The 20,073-nt window shown below is 38.3% G+C and overlaps 1 protein-coding gene across 2 annotated transcripts in view; it reads left to right on the forward strand.

Annotated features, from left to right (window-relative positions):
• Positions 1–18,736, forward strand: part of SMAD2 (SMAD family member 2) — a 67,022-nt gene extending 48,286 nt beyond the window's left edge. The window contains exons 4-12 of one of the 2 annotated variants that reach the window (XM_055699160.1): positions 3,077–3,166; positions 4,331–4,524; positions 5,036–5,170; positions 8,319–8,393; positions 9,665–9,718; positions 10,770–10,982; positions 12,773–12,910; positions 13,072–13,216; positions 16,834–18,736. In XM_055699160.1, coding sequence (XP_055555135.1) covers positions 3,077–3,166; positions 4,331–4,524; positions 5,036–5,170; positions 8,319–8,393; positions 9,665–9,718; positions 10,770–10,982; positions 12,773–12,910; positions 13,072–13,216; positions 16,834–16,957 — 1,168 coding nt within the window. In that variant the 3' untranslated portion in view covers positions 16,958–18,736. The remainder of the gene's footprint in view (positions 1–3,076; positions 3,167–4,330; positions 4,525–5,035; positions 5,171–8,318; positions 8,394–9,664; positions 9,719–10,769; positions 10,983–12,772; positions 12,911–13,071; positions 13,217–16,833) is intronic. The other variant, XM_055699161.1, reaches the window with a different exon arrangement.
• The last annotated feature ends 1,337 nt before the right edge of the window (positions 18,737–20,073 follow it).

The raw sequence follows: 20,073 nt of genomic DNA on the forward strand, positions 1-20,073 counted from the left end.
CTTCCTGTCTCCCTTTTAGATGGTTTTGGTGGTTGTTAAAACATCTTTCAGAATGCTGTCACCTTCTTTACAACCACCACCTTTCTGGGATGAGTAGGTGTGTGTGCCCTCTGTCAGGCTGTTGCTTGCATATGAATGAACATACTGTGGCCTTTCATGGAAGTGCTATGTACGAAGTATGCTTTTTATGGTTGTGAGAAATTTCGTTCTGATTTGGTGTGTGTGTGTGTGAATACCAAGAACCTTAGTTTATCGACCGGGTGATGTGGTGGGGGGACAGTCTTGCATCTTTTAGGCAGTGGATCTTTTATGTGATCTAGGGAGTGGGGAGGCCACTTCATTTCCGCAGATGTTTCTTCCTGTGAACAGTAATATTTTCCTGCAGGCACTTCTGTTTTTGACTGTAGATTATTCGAGTTGGAGTATAGTCATAGCTTAGATGAGCCACTATAACACTGATATTAATCCCAGCTCTAAGCAGGGATACATCCTGGAAGACAGCTTATCATTTAAGCTGCTGAATATTGCAGCAGGTTTGCTCTAACTGGTCACTTTTTTCTGTACGTCATGGCCTGCCCTCCCTCCACAGCATCCAGTTTCATAGCAAGCTATGTCTCTGTCACACAGTCACTTCAGGATACTGTTTGTCTTTCCGTAGCTTGTGAAATACTCTGTCAGCTTTGATAGTTTGAATATTTATAAAGAGGTTAGCAATAAAAAATACTGTTCTGTTCAGCATGCTTTGTCAAGGGCTATGAAATTTTACTTCTGCATGTGCTTTCTTAAAAGTCTTGTGAAGCAAACACGTGGCATGTCATCCTTACACCAGTAATGCACCCCACAATTTTGGGAACATGTAATCTGTGTGACAGCATCAGCTTTGGAGTGCTGCTTTGTACAAAGGATCTATTGCTCAAAGGTAGTAAGCTGTCAGAGCTGACTATGTCAATTAATACGCAGCAGGCTTTGTGTCTGCTGATTGTTCTTGTAATTTAATGTGCATGATGATCTGTCTTACCAGCAGTAGTGATGCCTATTTAAGGACACAGTACAGTTCAGGGCTGCTGCCTGGTGTCCCGCAGGCTGCCCCTGTGTCTTTGGGGCAATTATTTCAATCCTTAGGCAGCTTCTGGCAGCCCACCATCCTGGAGGCGTCTTAAGAACATGAAAAAGTGAGGTCGCAGGCTCACTAACGTGGGGATGGTCAGTATTGCTCTTTGGCCCACTCTTTGTGGAGAGCTGTGATGCTGCCTGCATCTGAGGTGGATGTAACTTGTTGAGGACAGTTGGCTTTCTTGCAGAGCTGGATGTATGTCAGTGAATGGGCCTTTGCCTGTCTGTTGCTCTCTAGTAGACAAAAAGTCTGCTAGTACAAGATTTTGCTTGTGTCATAATCAGTAAAATGTCAAAGGCCATATTTTATTCAACATTTTTATTTTTGATAAATGCAGGCTGCTGCCAAAAATTCTACTCTCACTCCTCCTTTGTAGTGCTTGGGTAGCTCCGCAGTAAGTAGAACAACTGATCTGGCTGAAAAGTAATTCTGAAAACACAAATTTTGAGCCACATAGGTTCTGTGGTCAGATAGCCAGTTTATTGATTTGGGTTGCTCCTTGGTTGCATGGATGTTTCAGCTTCCATGGGATGGCATTAGAAATGAGGCATGTGGACTGGCAAGAAGGGAGGAAGAACCATTCATTCCCTTCATCAATAGGCCATACTTGTTTTATTAAATTCACTGTGGAATTGAGGTGGCTGTCAGCCCTGAAAGTGGTTTTGTGTACAGTGCTGTGCTGTCTCCTGTTTTGTTTCATAACACTGATGAATTTTCCCTGTGTAGGGAAGAGAAGAATACTTACCTCGCTTCTCTTCCCATAAGTGTTCAGTCCAAATTTGTGAGTATATCAGCTAAGCTTAATAGTTTAGATTTAAATTGCAATGCCTATTTAAAACCAGGAGTTTCATAAACTTGGATTTTTCTTTCTGTTTTTCAGAAAGAACTTTTCAAGAGGTCGTAATTTTTAAAGGTTATGTAGCAGCCAGTCAAACTTCAGGCTTTGCAATTAGGAAGTGGGTATGTAAATTGCTTGGGAACTAAGTTCTCTTCCTTTCTGAGGCGCAAAGTCTAGCTGAGTGTTACTTATATAAAAGAAACAGTCAGTTTTCAGTGGTCACAGAGCAAGTCTGTGATAGACGTGAGCTTGATTTATGCTTCTGAAAGCCTGCTGCCCGTTTACAAGCCCATGCTGTTTTCTTGCATTGCTTAAATTTACTGCTGCATTTAGTTCATGCCTTTGACTGAAGGCTCCTTTTTCATTACTGTTGTGATCTTGTCATTGAACCAGTTTGGTAAAGAGTTAGTTGTCTTTTCTCTCCTCCTGCTTGATTTAGCAATTAAAAGTTTTGTTATTATGTAGTCAGGTCTTAAAATGCTACATGGTAAAACTGATGAACATGATATTTTTTGTACAATGGAAAAGAATATTTACTACTTTAAGCAAGGAGGGTACAGAAACAGTGAGAAGTATCAGCTACATGTGCTTTTTTTCAGAGTTAGAACTTTTCTGTTTTGGGAAAAGCAGCAAATCAGTGTGTGTGTGTGGAATGATGTTAATGCTGAAGTGGTTGTACCTGAAAGTTAGATTGTGATGTTCAGTTTCAGATACACATGGCCTTTGTTTGAAGTCTTAGGGATGCTTATGTTTAAAACCAAACCAAACAAAAAAAACCCCAACTCAGCAACTACCCTTTAAAATTGAATTTTCTGAGAGCTAGGCTGAGGAAGTTTTGCCTGTTTTAAGGAACATTACAACTGTATTGACTTCTTAAAACCAGAGAACTTGTTCACCTTTTAAAAACATCATTTACCTTGAATCACATGTTCCATTTTGATAGCCTCCTTCATATAGAAAATATAGCATGAGATGTCAGTTTAAATGCAAGTCTAACAATGCTCTATCTTCTATGTGAAAGGAAGTATTCTGTACATTATTCCATGTTTGACATCATGGTGTTTTGAATAACCATATTCCATATTCATATCAATTTTTTGTTTTTGTTTTCAATTTATGCACAGCACTTGCTCTGAAATTTGGGGACTGAGTACACCAAACACGATAGATCAGTGGGATACAACAGGCCTTTACAGCTTCTCTGAACAAACCAGGTGAATATTCTGCCCTCTCTCGCATCATAGAAATCTTGTGGGAGGGATTGGCTTTGGAGGGTCTGTAATGGGATGCTTTAGCTGTAAAATAGACTAAAATGCTTCATAGGCCTCTCATGGTACAGCATTTTAAAATATTTGCTTGCCAGTGTAGAAATCCAAGTGTGTTCAGCTGATGTTTTGACCAATGAAACTCTTAATTCTGGAATATTCCTTTTTTATGCCAGTGCTAATGAAAGAGTGGGAAGACTTGTTAAATGCAAGCTCTAATGTGATTTGGTATTTATATTAACAAACTTGGGAAACTTAATTCTTTAGACCTAATCTTACAAAGTGTTTAAACTGCTTTGTATGCCACAAGCTTTCAGTTAAATCTTGCTAATTGGCTCAGATACGAGCTACTAAAGAATTGTTCGTAAATTCTTCAGTAGTTTAATGGTGGACAAATTCTAAACAGGGTCTTTATTTTTTCATGTCACATTACTTGATTTGTGTATTGAGGTTTGTCTCCCATCCCATAACAATCATAAACATCTGCATTTGTGTAAGCATATGCAGTCTGTCTTAAAACTAGCAAAACGTTTTCAGCTGGTAGCAAGGCAGATGAAGTCAAGAAGATAAATTGTACAGCCCTTACAAGATGTGCATTCATGCTTTTTGCATTACAGTTACACTGCCATGTGGATCGCTTGGGCAGCTGACTGCTTATAGGCTTATTTGCAGTCCTTCTGTGGGAATTCTTATGTTTAAAGCCATAAAGCATCCATGCCACAGCAAAGCCTTGAGGTTTAGCAGTGGAAGGGACTGTTAAAGTGTGTGATTATTTTTTTTTCTTTTAAACCAACTGTCTTCTACATTAAAAAAAAAAAAGTATATGAAGCAATCATTCGTAATACTTGGTTGGAGGTAAAGTGGCTTTTAATGAACTCTAAATTCACTGGCAATAATTTGAGCAACTCAAAAATAAGTTAAGACACTGCTTGATACCAACATTTTTATCACATTTGAAGCTTTTTAACAAGAGTATAAATGTCACTAGCAGTGTCAATCCATTGAATTCTGAGAATACACGAACTACCCATCCCATGCGTGTACACTGTTGCTTGAGTGATTAAGACGACAGCATGCAGTCTGTAAATACTTCTCAACATCTTTCCCCTATAGATCTCTCGATGGCCGTCTACAGGTATCTCATCGTAAAGGATTACCGCATGTTATTTACTGTCGGTTGTGGCGCTGGCCAGATCTTCACAGTCACCATGAACTTAAAGCAATTGAAAACTGTGAATATGCTTTTAATCTTAAAAAGGATGAAGTATGTGTAAACCCTTACCACTACCAGAGAGTGGAGACACCAGGTAGGAAGACTGCTTCTGGCTTTGTATAGCTGTACATACTTGTTCCAGCATAGCATTTTAAACGAAAAAGAGAAATGTGTTGCTTTCTCTTGCCAAAAGTACAAGACTCTTGGAGATAAAGCTTTTGAGAATACCATCTCCTGAAAGTTTTTAATAGTAAAATTACTGAAAAATGTCTACAAATGTGTTGAACACAACAAATGCATTGATAAACACTTCTAGTACTGCTAGCAGTTTCCAGCGGGCTAAGTATGGTCCAGATGGAAAAGGAGAATAGAGATGACTTACCTTTGCTAATGTGGAATAGCCTTACTTGGGAGGCACCTCAGGAGTCTGTTCTTCCAGTAACTAGTAGTACAGTTGTAGTATGAGCAGTACTGAGATTCAGAAAATTTCAAAACATCTGCAAAAATTGTTAGATGGTTTAGATGTTTGGTTTTTCTTTTTCTTTTAGCTCACAGTAACATGTATTGTGAGGATCTTACTAATGCTTTGAATTTTGCTTTTCCAGTCTTGCCTCCTGTACTAGTGCCACGGCACACTGAGATTCTAACGGAGCTTCCACCTCTTGATGACTATACCCATTCCATTCCTGAAAACACTAACTTCCCAGCTGGAATTGAACCACAGAGCAATTACATACCAGGTATTTTCTTAACTCCCACTGTAAACAGTACATTTAACATTGCACCACTGGAACAAAGATGGTAATTTCATACTCCTAAGTGATTAAATTAATTAAAAGATACCAATAAATTAAGGCTTGTTGATTTAATGTCTTAATTCCAATGGAAACACCTGAATACTGTTGTTTGCAGAGCATGGTCCTGTGTGAAACCATGTTGCTGTGGTTTCACAATAGCTTACTTGGTTTCAGTAGCTTATTTAAGATTCAGAATGCTAACGAGTACAAAGTAGACATTCACCTTATGCTTTAAGCCTGTTTTACAAACATACAGTGGTTGCCAGATGCTTTGTTGTAATTGAGTAGTAAACTGCTGCTCAGTCTAACCATGTGTAGTATGTGGAGTAAATTGTAGGTTGCAAAACAGTAACTTAAAAAGTGTTTTGATCTGGAGTTCACAATTGATCAAGGGTTCCTTTGTGTACTTGTTACTGTTGTGTGCATATAGTTCTGTCTTTTTAGTATGAAGGACAGCCTAACAATATTGAACTCTTAAAAAATTCTTCCTCCCCCCTCTTTTCCCCTTCCTCACCCCAAAACAAATACCAAGACTAATCTGCTATGGTGCACCCGAAAGCCTGTACTGTTATTGAAACATAAAATTAGAGACCTTTGTTTCCTGCCCCAACTTCCTGTTTCCTGTCTGTTCAGGAAGTTGCCTAGAGTACAAAACCAAGTGAAGCTGAAGTTTTCTCATAGATGTTTAATGCAGCTATGTTACGAACAAGCTGAAAATTCAGATCTGGACTCTCTTGAAGAGTAAGATGACTGCCTTGAAAGTGAGATATATGCAATGTACAAATTGTATCTACATGTCTTAAACGGAATGTTGCTTGTGTTTTCCTTAAATGTATCAAAGAACTGAAACGGCACAAAAAAAAATTTCAGTTAATTTGTTCTCATCTTTTAATTTGTGCCACATTTGTTGCCACCTAAGGATAGCAGATCTTTACAAGAGCAATTTCAGGCACTAGAAGTCGGTGTTGTTTTCTTATGTATACTTTTTTGATTCCATCTAAGGGTGTTTGATAGCATCTGCAAACAAAATTCTGGAAGGCCACCCTTTTAAAATCCGGTGCTATGGAATGAGCTAAAGTGACTAGGTAGTTATTTGCAGGAATTCTGTTCAAGGTGGTTGCAGGTATTCATGTGATCTTCCAACGTTTATGCGGCCAACCACATCTTGCCTCTTCTCTGTCGCTGACACACTCCTGTTGTATTCATGTCATGATATCTTACTTTATTTGACCTTGTTAACTTAATCTTGAATACTTAGCTAGGTTCTGATAAATTTTGTGCATCTTGACAGCCTGCTTCAGAGAACAGTTTTCTTTCGCGGTAGGCTAGACTCACAACTGTGGTAGCTTCAAACTGCCATACTGTCAGAGTACTTGGTCTACAGAGAGGTTGGTTTCACCTGTGGCAGGGAAGATGGCCATCATAAAGGTGCAGGAAAGCCTTTAGGGGAGCTGTGTGTTCCCTTTCAGGTTACAGAGGCACTGAGCTGCATTGTCCAAACTTCAGGCAGCATTCAAGCTCTGCTAAGATTTTTTTAGTGCTGTGCTTGAGCATTTATTTGCAGCTGTGGTGGTGTTCAACCTCTGACCCTAAAACAGTATTAATAGTGCTAGGTGGAGGAAATAATCTCTGTTCAGACAGAGACTAGATATGGAAAATAATCTGTGCCAAAGAGCCTAGATTAGCAACTGGAAATTGGAGGTGTGGGTTGGATTGGTAATGGTTATTGGCCTTTTAGCATGGCTGTGGGCTTCATTATAATGAATGATTTGGCAATGGGTGGAGTCCTCTTTATCACAATGAATTCTACAAAAATGTTCAAAACAAGTATGTTTTTTGTCACCATACTCCTTGCTAGTAAAGGTTTCCCTTCACTTTCCTTTTAAATTCTCACTTTAATTTTGAGATCTATATTTAGCACACTAGTTTTACAGAATGAACCAAAGATATGATTCTTCCAGTTCATTTTTATTTAATCAACTGAGTTAATCTAGTTTCCTCTCAACGACTTCCTTCTGATCTTATTATATTGCTGTAAATCTCAGGCATGATATTTGATGTTAACTTTTAAGCGAAAGGCTTTATCTTTAAATTTCTGCTGTTTGGTAATGTAATTAAATATGTTTAATCCCTCGGATGTATTAGAGACAATTCTAAGATGATTGTAGAGATAGTTAGCTTCAAACACTTTCAATAAAGAAATCCAGGTTTTGCCTTTAATTTATAGGAAAGGGCATTTGCCCAGTTCAAAGAAAACTGTTTCCTGAAAGACTATTGGTTAACTCGTTATCAGGATTACAAAGTACATCTTGAATGGAGAAAAGTTACATCCATACTGTCCTGGGCTTTTAAGATATTTCTGTGGAGTTAAACACAGGTTTTGGTATCGGAATGCTTCGAACTTGTTACTGACTTTACTTTGATCTGTGAAACTCCCATCTTTAAAGAAAGCTAGATAAAAGACTAAATGATAGTTTTAATAGAGCTTGGAAGTAACAATAATAACAATTATAGAGCTTGTGCAGCATAACTAGATAATACAGTTATCATTAATGAGTGAGATCAACTGTTGGGCGTTGAAGAAAAATGGCTTTGGGGACTGAACTGAAAAATAACCTTTAAGTGTAGCAACTTCTATAAGGCGTGGGGGGGTATCTGATCTGATGATTATACTACATAAAAACAGCTTAGGGGTTTTTTTGGTAGAAGTCACCAGATGGTTTTTTTCATTTGTAATTCTACTAAATGTGAAAGCTGTTGATCACAATTGCAAAATTGTTACTCATTGTAGTGAAAGTGTCTTGTCTTAAATGGAACAAACAAGGATTATCTGTTAATTATATAACATGTTTGAGCAATTGACTGGCATACCAGCGATGATACATTTTACATAGACAATAAGGCAGGTAATGCATTTGAAGTCCTACTGGAAGGAAGAAGGGACAGCAAAATGAAATTCTCATTCACTGTTCATGTATCATATGGAGCTCATGAAGACTTACAGACAGAAACCCCAAATGCTAAATCTTACAAATTTATCCAGTCATTGAACCAATAGGTGGATTATTTTTTTAATATATTTTTTTAACAGAAACACCACCTCCAGGATATATCAGCGAAGATGGAGAAACAAGTGACCAGCAGTTGAACCAAAGCATGGATACAGGTAACGCTTTTTTTCACTGGGATTGCTACTTGTGATCCCTCTGCACAGCGGCATGAATTCAGCCCAAACAGTGATGCCAGTAGCCCTCTGTATAACCTGGTGTTTTCTGTTTATAATATCACTTTCAATCTTTTGTGAACAAAAGAATTTTTTGCTAGGGGACTGCTTTTAAGACATTCTGTGCCATATTAAGTACATTTCTTTGGTTTTCTAACAAAGGCACACAGGTCTAAGTCTTCATCAGAAAGCCTTAAAATAGATTTTAATAGCTGACTGGTTTCAACCTACGCCTAAGTTTACCTTCTGGAAATGGCTTCATTGAAGCAAAATGTCAGTTGGCCTAAACAAGTTAGAGAAATGGTGCATTTTGAGATCCTGTCTCTTAACTCTTGACAGCCTTAGCGCTTCTGCCATGTTTCAAATTAATTATTACATGAAAGGCTGTATTGAAAGAGTAGTAAGGCATTTGTGCCTTTGTATCGAAGGGTTTCTAGATTATCTGGTTGGCCTTAGACTTAGGCAGAGCACAGTTGATGTGCTGGATAAGAACCTCCTGCTATGTGCTGGTAGACTTGAGTGTGTTTAGTTAGCTAATGTTAACCTTTTTCAGTTAATTGGAATCAACTGCTAGTTTCTGTAAGAACTGCAATATTTTCCTGCTATATGACAATAGGCACCTTAATTAAAAAAGCCTGACATTGGCAGTCATTGTAGGAATGTTCCTGTGCAAAGCCTTTCTGTGTGTCGCCTACTAGTGCAGAAATTGTGTTGGATAGTTCATGTTTTTCTGCAGTTTTTCCTTCCTTCTTCCAGGAAAGAAAAAATTCTTCAAATGAGGAAATCCAGTTTGCTCTTTTCTAGAGAGAAATCCTCTCCCTTGAGAATATAAGCAGTATCTTGCTTGGTGTTGTCCACCTTTTCTTAGCTGTTTTTCACTGAATTTGGGAAGAAATCACTACCCTTCTCACTGGAGAAGTACATAAATAAAGTTAGGTTTGCAGAGTGTGCATGAAGTGAGAGCTCTGCCAAATACAACACTAAGGTGTTAATTGAGTCTTTATGAGGAGGCACAGGTTCCCAGGAGTCTGAAAAATTAAATGTAATCTTAATTCAGAATAAGTATGTGACATGCTGGAAAACTGGTTGTAGGATTTATAAGATTTCTCATTCCAGAGAATTTTAATGTAAACCTATATTGAGATAATGGTTATACCTAGCCATCTAAATAATGAGAATAATTTGCTCTGAAACAATCTGTATTGCTTCAACAGGATCTCCAGCAGAGCTGTCTCCTAGTACTCTCTCCCCAGTTAATCATAGCCTGGGTAAGCTGGAAATACTTTTAATTGTTTCTGTGTGTGCGATGACCCTTCGTTATATATAATGACATTAAAAATGAGAATATACTTTAAAATTAAAGAGCTCTATTAGGAGGAGACTCTTGGGTTGGCTTGCTGATAATAAACATAACAGGGCTGGGTTAATAACTTGTTAATAACTATTTCTGTAACTGTTGAGCTTCTAGCAAAGAGAAAGAATAATATGGTTGTGTGTGCAGGAATAGCAATTATAAATCCTTTAAAGGACATTAGCATTAATATCCTATCCATAGTGCTGCCCAGACTTGCAGTCTCCCATGTACGTGTGTGCTGCTGGTCTTCTCATGTACTGTTTCACCTGTAACCACAACACAATTGTTGCTCCCACAGTAGTCGCCCACCTGCTTTGATCAGGTGCCATTGCTGTGTCTCTATAAATGCCTCAGGAAGATCAGATTCCCTTGGGTTTGTTTAAGGAATGGTGGCAGGATGTGACAGGAAAGTGCTGTTCAGAACACTGAGTAAGTAATTAGAGTAGGTAAAGAGGGGAAGCAGGGCAGGAAAAGCTGAAGATGCACAGGGAAGATACTGAGCTTTTGTAGGGGAGAGCTTAGAACTGCCTTTAGATAAAGAGACAGTGGAAGATCTAGTGTAATCAAGAGATCATAATTTTCATATTAATATTTTTTCCTGTGTGCAGTTCATATTTGATAGTTTAATGTTGCCAAAATGTTGGCAAATTACAGAAAGGCAACAGAAATGTCTCAATATCTGGCACCCATGGCAACATTAGCTTAATCATTTTGCTGAGCAAAATGCAAGTACTGAACTAAATGAGCTGTGGTCAGATTAGATCACCCCTTCTTCCCCTCTCCTTTGCTTGTGTGGAATATTGAATTCCATTCTGTTTACTTAGGTAGGTAAAAATGACAGCAAGCAAAATACAATTTGAGTAGTTGCAGGAGACTGCCACTGTTGTTTCTGAAAGAGACTAATATCCATGCAGCTATTCAGCCTCAAATTCCATATTAAGCTTGTTTTTTAAAATTTTTTTTAGACTTGCAACCAGTTACTTACTCGGAGCCTGCATTTTGGTGTTCAATAGCATATTATGAATTGAATCAAAGAGTGGGAGAAACCTTCCATGCATCACAGCCTTCCCTGACCGTAGATGGCTTTACAGATCCATCAAATTCAGAACGATTTTGTCTAGGTCTGCTTTCCAATGTAAACAGAAATGCTACAGTGGAAATGACAAGGCGACACATAGGTAAAAATCTCTGATCTTTTAACTATTTAATTTCACTTTAGCCCATAAAATTTTCTGGAATGATCCAGGTAGGATGGGCAAATCTGTGTGTGGGGTTCTTTTCAGCCTTGCGCAGCCAGCCATTGAACTTCTCTCATTAGGCTTGCTGAGGAGATCTTGGTGTCTCTTGTTAAGGACAGAAGTGGAAAGACACAGAGGTCACCACTTCTGAAATGAGGGAAAAATGTAGCAGCCACTGCTAGCGCAGCCAGTTGCAATTGGGAAGAGATGTATTGATTGCTGAAGCTGAGAGGAGCTGCCTTTCCTCAATCAGTAGTCACCAAGTTGGTGGCAGCAGCAGTCACACAGGTGTCAGGCTGCTAGTGGCACAGGAGGAAGCCACTCAACTGTATGGGATTTCTGTTGCTCACATTGCTGTTTTCTGCCTCCTGGAAAAAGATGATGCACCAAAGCATCCCAAGGGGCAGGTTTTTGGCTTTTAGGCTCCTTGTTGGACCATTCTGACTTGGGTAGCATTTATATTTAGAGTTGCTTTTAACTGAAACTTAAGCTTTAATTACAAATTTTAACATGTGGCTTATTCTAAGATGCAGGATGGACGTTGCTATTACTTGAATTCTTTTCTGAAAGCTGCCATTGAGCTAACACACTGTTTTGACATGATTAAGATTTTCTTTGTAATAGTAAAGATTATTATTTTCCACAATGCAGCATCTTGGCTTTAAATTCTTCAATAAACTACTTTTTTTCTTTCTGGATTCTTTTACTTAGCAACATTCATGAGAATTTATTTTTACTTTTTTTTACTAAAGAAGTTCAGCCTCTTTAGTGTAGAACCTTCTTACTCTTTCGATGCCAAATCCAAATGCTTTCCTAATAAAATTTTAGATATGCAGAAACCCAGGCTATACTTGTGCTGGCTGATCAAAATGGTCAATGATGAGAAAAAGCAAAAACGTGAGCTGCTCTATAAAGAAACTGAAAGCTCCTTAGATTTTGTTTGAAAAATAGTTCTAAAGAAAAAGGAGAAGAGAAACTGGCCTTCAGAGGACCTGTGAATCATAAACAGTTTTCTTTGAGAGATCAATTGTACATCACTTACCATACTTCTGCTAGTAATAAACCATGCATGCAGATATTTTTTTTTTCCACTTGGAGGGAGAACAAGATCACAATTTAAAAGTGAACAATAGGATTTCTTATGGGTATTTTTTGGTAATAGGGTAAATGAACTGCTGTTGTTTTTGTCAAAGTAGTACTGAGAAGGGATATGCAGTGGGTTGTGAAATAGTGTGGGTGGGTGTAAGTGGAGAGTGTTGAAGTGGTATCCTTGTGTTTTCCTTTTTAGCCAAAGTCGCCTGTGCCACTTCACATGCAACACTTTATTAGCACAAGTTTTAATTCTGTTGAATCTAATCTTATTTCAATTTTGGTATTTCTTTTGGTGAAAAAGTTATTTGGTAATGGACACTGCTCCCTGACTTGGATTTGGTTACAAGCCATTACATGGCTAGAAAACTCTGTCTCATTCTCGACCAAAACTTACTCTGCTTCTCCTTCAAATACTGTGTGTTCATGGGAGAAAAATGCAAGTTAATTGTGTTCTGCTCCTGCTACAGCTGTCAGGTCAGCAGTGTGGTCCTGTAGATAATTGATTTCTGTTTCTGTTGTAAAGAAAAACCTTGGCCTTCTTGAAACAAAATACTTCCTTGTTTTTTAATCTGCTTGGGTCATATCATAACTATATATATATAACTAGATAACTAGAGTCCTTTTGAATTTTGCTACAGGAAGAGGAGTACGTCTCTATTACATTGGTGGAGAAGTTTTTGCTGAGTGCCTAAGCGATAGCGCGATTTTTGTTCAGAGCCCCAACTGTAATCAAAGATATGGCTGGCATCCTGCAACTGTGTGTAAAATTCCACCAGGTTAGTAGCCTACCAAAGGTCTTGTGTAAAAATACCCAGTGAATGTATTCGATAGATGACATTCGTTTTCCTTTTGATAGTTTCTTTGTAGTCTCGGGCTTCTGTGTAGCAAACACAAGTATTTATTGATTGTACCCTTTTGACTTTTTTTTTCTTTATAGGATGCAATCTAAAAATCTTTAATAACCAAGAATTTGCTGCTCTTCTGGCTCAATCTGTGAATCAGGGTTTTGAAGCAGTTTATCAGCTTACTAGAATGTGTACCATAAGAATGAGTTTTGTTAAAGGATGGGGAGCTGAATACAGGTAAGAAAAAAACCTGCTTTTAAATTTAAAGCTAATAATTTTTCTTCTTTCACTAATACACTATTTGTCTGGCTTGAAGGCCATATATACAGACTTCTTACTGCTATTGTATTGTATTCAACTTGCCATCTGCGAGTTGAACCCATATTTTACTCTTTCTCCCCCTCAGCTATGGACGTCCTAATTCATAAAGACCAGTAAACTGATTTTGGTATTGCATTGAAGCCAGCTGTTGAGCAAGGAATGTTGTCACAGTTCCGTTTCCTTGCTCAGTCCTCTTGCTTATTGTGGTGAAATCACTGACAACATCTAGAAAGTTCAGTTTGCTATGAGATTATTTGTTGTTTCTTAGACATACAGTCGTTTCTGTCTCTGTCCTGTTCTATATGGAGTATAAGGAGTTTGTTAGGTTGTGGTGTGGGATGCAGTTGATAGTACTCGACAGAAAGAACTGGAGTCAGTTGGAGTACGTCCGGCAGAATAAAACAGCTGGAGAACACACATTTAAGGGATGGCAAATATTTTGGAACTTGTAGTGGAAAAAACTTTGGAGAAGTAAGATGACTGTGTTTATGTAATAAAACCGCTAAAAACAGTTTTTTGAGTGGAAAAAATAGTCTTTTATCTGCTTTTGAATAGATTCCAATTGTATTGTCTATTAGCACAAACTAAGAGCTTATAGTTGAGGACAGTGCCTATTTTTAATGTAGTATGGGAACTTGGGAAGGAAAGGAATTGACTTCTAACTGAGCGGTATTAAAGATTTAATTTATTTTGGAGAGCTAGACATGTGGTTTTAAACAAGTCCCATAAGCCTCTCTAGAAATTGTCCACTGAAAGAATGAAGGCTGATGTATCAATACCCTTTTGCAATACATAATGATTTCCAAAAAAACCTATGTAATTTCTGTAGTTGAATAATGGCATATAGGTTCCACTGTGAATCCTGGGGGTTTGATTATTTTATCTGCTCTGGGAATACATATATGTAAATAGCAGCATCAGTATGTAGGGGAGGCTTCTCAGTGAAATGGAGCCAGTTTTGTAAAAGCCTAGTTAGATGAAATGAGATATTTGAGTAATGGAATAAACTGGTAGCTCTTTGTTAGCAAGAGGTACGCAAGAAAGAATTTGGCTCAAGTTTAAAGAACTGTTGGATTTGGCTTAAAAGGAGTATGTATACACTTACGCATAATTAAATACAACATTCAAATCGGAACAGAAGAAAGGCTTAATCAGTCAGATGATATGGAGACAACTTGAAGTGAATGGAGTGTAAGTGCTGGGTTGAAACAGTGGGGGGAGGCTTGTGGTAAAGTTATTTCTGGGGAGGGAGAATGTTGGTTGTTAGTGTGTAAACTTAACAATCCTATGTTCAGAGATCATAGGATTGAAAAAGCTGCAATGGAAATGCTGCCAGAACAGCACAGAGACTGATTCCTGACATAATGCTGATCTAGTTTCTTTGCATCTCTGTTGAAGATGATGCTAATAAATTATTGATGGACAAAACTTGTAAGTTATGCTCCAGTTGTGATTAAAGCAAGAAGAGGTTGCTCCTGCAAACAAACTTGAATTTAAATGAATGTAGTCTGAGTTGTCAAAATAGACCAGGAAGCACTGTAAAATCTGTCATTCCAGTTAAAACTTCCATGCTTCATTGTTATGTCAAAAACATTTCTTACAGAATAGGCTTTGGCAAAGTCAAAGCGTTACTTACATTTTAGGCATATGGCATATGTTCGTAAATGTGCAGGTAAGGCAAGGTGGTACATTTATAAGCTCGGTAGGCAAAAGAGCTTATAGCATTTTGCTCGCTATGTGTTGGCTTGAACTGAGGATGGTGGTAGGAGTTCAGATCAGCAGTCGAGTGTTCATGTTAGCACAGGAACTATCCAAGTCTGGGATCATCTTCTGAAGGAAGTTAAGTAGAGGTAATTACAGCAAAGAGACTTAGTGATAAATGAACTGGAAATCCATGGGTAGAATAGGCAGAGTTTTAGCTTTGAGACTGATGCTAAGTGGCTGTCACTATTTTATCAACTTTTGCCAGCGTAGTGCAAAGCCAGGGTTGTTGAACAGAACCAGTTATAAAATTTTGAGGAAATGTGTTGTGGAACACATTGTTGGGGAGTTGACAGCAGTGGAATAATGAACTTCCTTCGTCGGGAGAGGATTCAAGACTAAATGGAATTGTTTCCTGTGGTTTAGATTGTTCTTCTGTTGGGTCATTTTGTTTTGGCATAGGTGTTCAGGGCTAAGATAACAAATTTTTTTGAGTGCTGAGAGAACGCAGACCCCAGCTGCTTTCTTCTACTAGAAAATGTGAAACCACAGACACCTTCTTGAAATCCATTCTCTCACTGGCTTAACTTTTCTGCCTTTTCAGTTCCTCTGTTTATATAAACAGATTACCTTAAAGCGAAGGGTTGCAGTGCCCACAATAAAAGTGATGGGGCTGGGTTTGTGTCTGACTAATCTGCTGCTTTTGAATCTTAATGCCTCTTTGCTTTGACTTCAGGATAGATAGAATTACTAGGAAAAACTGGCTTAGCAACAGTAGTCTTGCTTGTCTAGTTTGGGAAAACTCCCATGCCTGCAGTGGGTACGGTGAAATAACAGGATTTCTCAGACAGAGTATGTCCAATACTGATTTCTCGACTTTGGATGAGAGGGAAGAATTTTGAATAACAGATCTCTGAAACAAGGATATATGGGAGAGTGAAGGCAGCTTTTATGGTTGTCAGCGCTTCAGCTTTACTGAGGCTTTCTATGTGGTGTTTAAGTAAGGGCATCTATTGTGGGAAACTATGGGCAAGTTTATATAGAAGGCAAGGGAAACAGTTTTTACTTAAATTAATCGTGTGAGGGTGTTACAATACAGAACACATGTAGAGGCTTAAGATTACAGGAAATCAGAGAAAGGTTGGTGTTCCTTTGAGATAGCATCGGTTAGCACAGTATAACCACACGCTGTGTTTTGACACTGTGTTTCTGACAAGATCTAGCAGTTTTCTTATACTTTCATCTTGTCAATTGCTTCAAAAAGCCAGACTTTCTGATCACCGTAGTACTGTGCTGTTTGGCCATGCTGACAGTGCAGAGCCAAGTGTTTCTATTCCATACGTCTCAGCGGTTGTCTACAAAATTCAAACTCAGTTATGCATACAGACTCTTTGAAGGTTGAGATACAGCTGCACACAGTGATCTGTGATGTGAACACAGCATTGGTTGGACAATCTTCACTTTTTGATTTCTTTTTAGAAGTAAGACTCTTGGTGTGGTACTTGAAGCAAATGCTGCAGTTCTTATCTTACTCTCCAGAGCAGCATATTCTCAATGTATTATGGAAAAGCATGTAATAATTCATGTGTCTTACAGATACGGAGTGTTTGGGGTTTTTTTTGTTGGGGTTCCACCCCCACCCCCCTACCCCCATTTTCTTCAAACACTGTCTGAAAAAAGGTATATAGAAGAAGATAATTAACAGTTATGGTAATGGTTGCAGATTTTGATCTTTGTGTAGTAGATATGGATGGAATCATATTTGATCATATGATGGAGACCTTCATAGCAGTCAAAGCTGCTTTCTGACTTTCCTATTCTCTATTTTCTAGGCGGCAAACAGTAACAAGCACTCCTTGTTGGATTGAACTTCATCTGAATGGACCTCTACAATGGTTGGACAAAGTATTGACTCAGATGGGCTCCCCTTCAGTACGCTGCTCCAGCATGTCGTAAAACTCCTTCCTCCGTTACCAGTGGGCTAAATACAGAGTCCAATCAACAGACTTAATATAACATCTCGTCTGTCGTAGTATTTGTGTGTGGTCCCCATGAACTGTTTACTATCCAAAAAGGTTTTTAAAAAAAGAAAGAAAAACAGCACTTGAGGTCTCATCAATTAAAGCACCTTGTGGATTCTGTTTCCTATACTCTGATACTAGATGAAAATTTAGTGTATAGAAATGCCTTCTTCAGAACGAAGAAGGGACAGTTCTAAAGACTCTTAATGGTGTTTTTATTGGGTATATAATTGAGTGTCCTAATGGTTTATCAATAACATGAATAGCTAAGTATATGTACAGGTAATGTATCATGATCTCAAATATCACAGTATTGTGCTGTTCTACATTTTAGTTCCCATAAATAGTTGTTTGTTTTTTTGATTGGGGCAAATCACTCATAAAATTCCAAGACTCTACTCCTTTATTCTTTTGTATTTTTTTATATAAGCAGGTTTTCGAGTTGTCCTAAACATAACAAGCAGACTTTCCTTGTAGAAAAGCTTAACTTTTTGCTGCCTTCTTAAAGAAAATCCCTCCATTGGAAGGGAAAGAAATGTCTTGAGATTCATCTGTGAAATCTTAAGACACTTTATATACCTAATGGGGCCTAAAATGAATTCATATTATAAATTCTGAGTATCCATCACACTAGGAGTCTACTTTTCCCTACCCATCTGAGTTGATGCATCTGTTGCCAGCAGTATTGCTGGCATTGATTTAGTTTGGGACATTTTTTGTACCTTGAATCATTGATATCAGTGATTTTTCTCATGGAATGAGAATCTACTGTAGCATTGGATACTGGATTAAGTACACAAGGTTATTGGCTTACCCCTTACATCTCTATTTTTTCACTAAACAGATGTCACTAAAAATCATGGGGTTTAGTTTTTGGAGCCAAATACCTTGAAAAATCCTTTCCCAGGGTAAACTAGACTCTTTCTTACAGGTTTTAAGTAGATGCAGCTTCCTAACATATTTCAGTAACAATTTAAATTTCTGATCTGAGTGGCTTTGTGTAGCTTACTTGCATACCAGATCATACGCATTCATTATGTCATAATGGGCCTTGTTATTAAAAGTAGTTGCTTCTGCAAAACCTCTAGGATAGTGGTCGCTGAGGTATGACCAGCGAAGGAGGACTTCTAGGTTCTTCGTGACAGTGCATGTTATTGTGAACCCTTGGACACTACAGCTGCACCATATTAAAAATATTCTGAAATATATTCTAAAAATAAGTCTGGGTTGGGGAAGGGTTGGGAAACTGTATAGAAGGGTTATTCTGACTTGAAAAATATACATCTTACTAACAATCTTGTGATCTAGCTGTCTGTCATTCTTTTGTTATTGTGGCAGTAGCAGGATTGCCTTTGTCTGTTTTTCCCATTGTTTCATCCATTACACTAGTACTGTACTTTGTAAGTACAGCTAGTGATCTTAGCTTTGAGAACAAAAATGTGGCCAGTGTTACAGCTTTTAATCGGTTGACTGAATTGATGATAGTGATGGATATTTTTATGCCATAATGACTAGGGCATAGAAGCAATACCAAAAATCAAGCCTTGAAAAAGCGGGCCAGACACCTTTAAAAAATTGGCAAAGCAGTTACCAGTTTGTGCTAGTTTTACCAGTAGACTAATGTATTGGTAGAACTTGTGAACCTAAGAAATAAGCTTCATGCGTGTTGCATTTGCCTAATATGTGAATACACTAATAAAAGTTTTAATTCTCATGGTGGTTGTTTTTTTTTAATTGCTGTATATATTTTCTGTTGAAGGTTAGGAATTAGTCCAACCCACCCAAATAAATGGCACAAGTGTCCTGCATGTTGTGGCTGGAAAGATATAGATGTTAAATCACTTCTTACACAGCTGTTGTGGAGGTTCTGGATCTGTGTGTGTTTTAGCAATGCAGACTTCTACTCTAGCTCAGGTTTATTAAAGCACTTGCTTTTTTCCCTGCTGTGATCAAATTACATCCTGCTAGCTCAGATGTTTACTTTCACCTGTGAAACACTTAGATAAGAGAGACTTGTTTGGGTGAAAGATTCCACTGCATTTATTGAGCAGGTTGCAACTTGAATGGATTGGGTGACCTAATTCTGTAGTCGTCTTACTGTGGATTTCTATATGTGTTCTTTCAGCTATGGCAATATTACTTGCTTTGCCTTGAACATTGGTAATAACCTTGGCTGTACCCTTTTTTGGCGTGTACACTTCCAGGTAAGTGCAGGGACACTGCAGGCATTATCTGTGGACCTGTGGTGCTGCCTGCATGCAAGGCTATCTCAGCCTGTGTAGAAGTCACTTTTTTTTTTTTTTCACTTCTGTTAGTACCACTAAAATATTCTCTCCTGCCATTACTGTTTCAGCCACAGCTTAGTGGAACAAGAGAACTTACCTGCATTCAAAGTGTTTGCTTGCATGTATTTCATTTAAATGCCCTTGGCAGTGCTTGAGTAGCTTTAACCTATTGTCGTTTCTTAATCTGGTGCCTTTCTGTCTTACCCCACTGTTGTTCTGCTCTTCCTCAAAATCTCACCCGTGCCAGCTCAAGGATCTTAATGCACAATGCCTGTGGTGTGTAAGGAACATGACTTTGTCCCTCTTCTATTCTGCCAGTCAAAGTACTGATGTCCAAAGTACAAATTAAAAGTGAATTATTTTTTTCACTGAGGCTGCTTTGTTAGAGAAAATACTTACCAAGCAGGGAGGACTCAGCTTGGAGATACTTTTAGGTATGGGTAGCCAGCTGCTTATCTGTATCATGAAGCTGGAAAAACTCTGTATGTAACTGTTGCCTTAAGTTTGGACTGGGATTCCATGTGCCTGGGTTCTGATCTATCTCTTGTCACTAGCCCCGTCTGAGCTTGATTTTCATAGTCCTGCCAACACCAAGTAATTAAAAAACAGGTAGTTGATGTAAACATCTGAGCCAAAAAATATTTGAGTAGCCTTTTAGCAGCTTTGGATGCACTGAGCTGATGTTTCAGAACCCTTCCCCCTCCAAAGGAAAACCCAGCTTCATTTAGAAGTTGTTTCAGGGCTGAGGCTTTGAGAACAGTGTCAG

This window comes from Falco cherrug, chromosome Z (assembly GCF_023634085.1).
Source record: "Falco cherrug isolate bFalChe1 chromosome Z, bFalChe1.pri, whole genome shotgun sequence".
NCBI lineage: Eukaryota > Metazoa > Chordata > Aves > Falconiformes > Falconidae > Falco > Falco cherrug.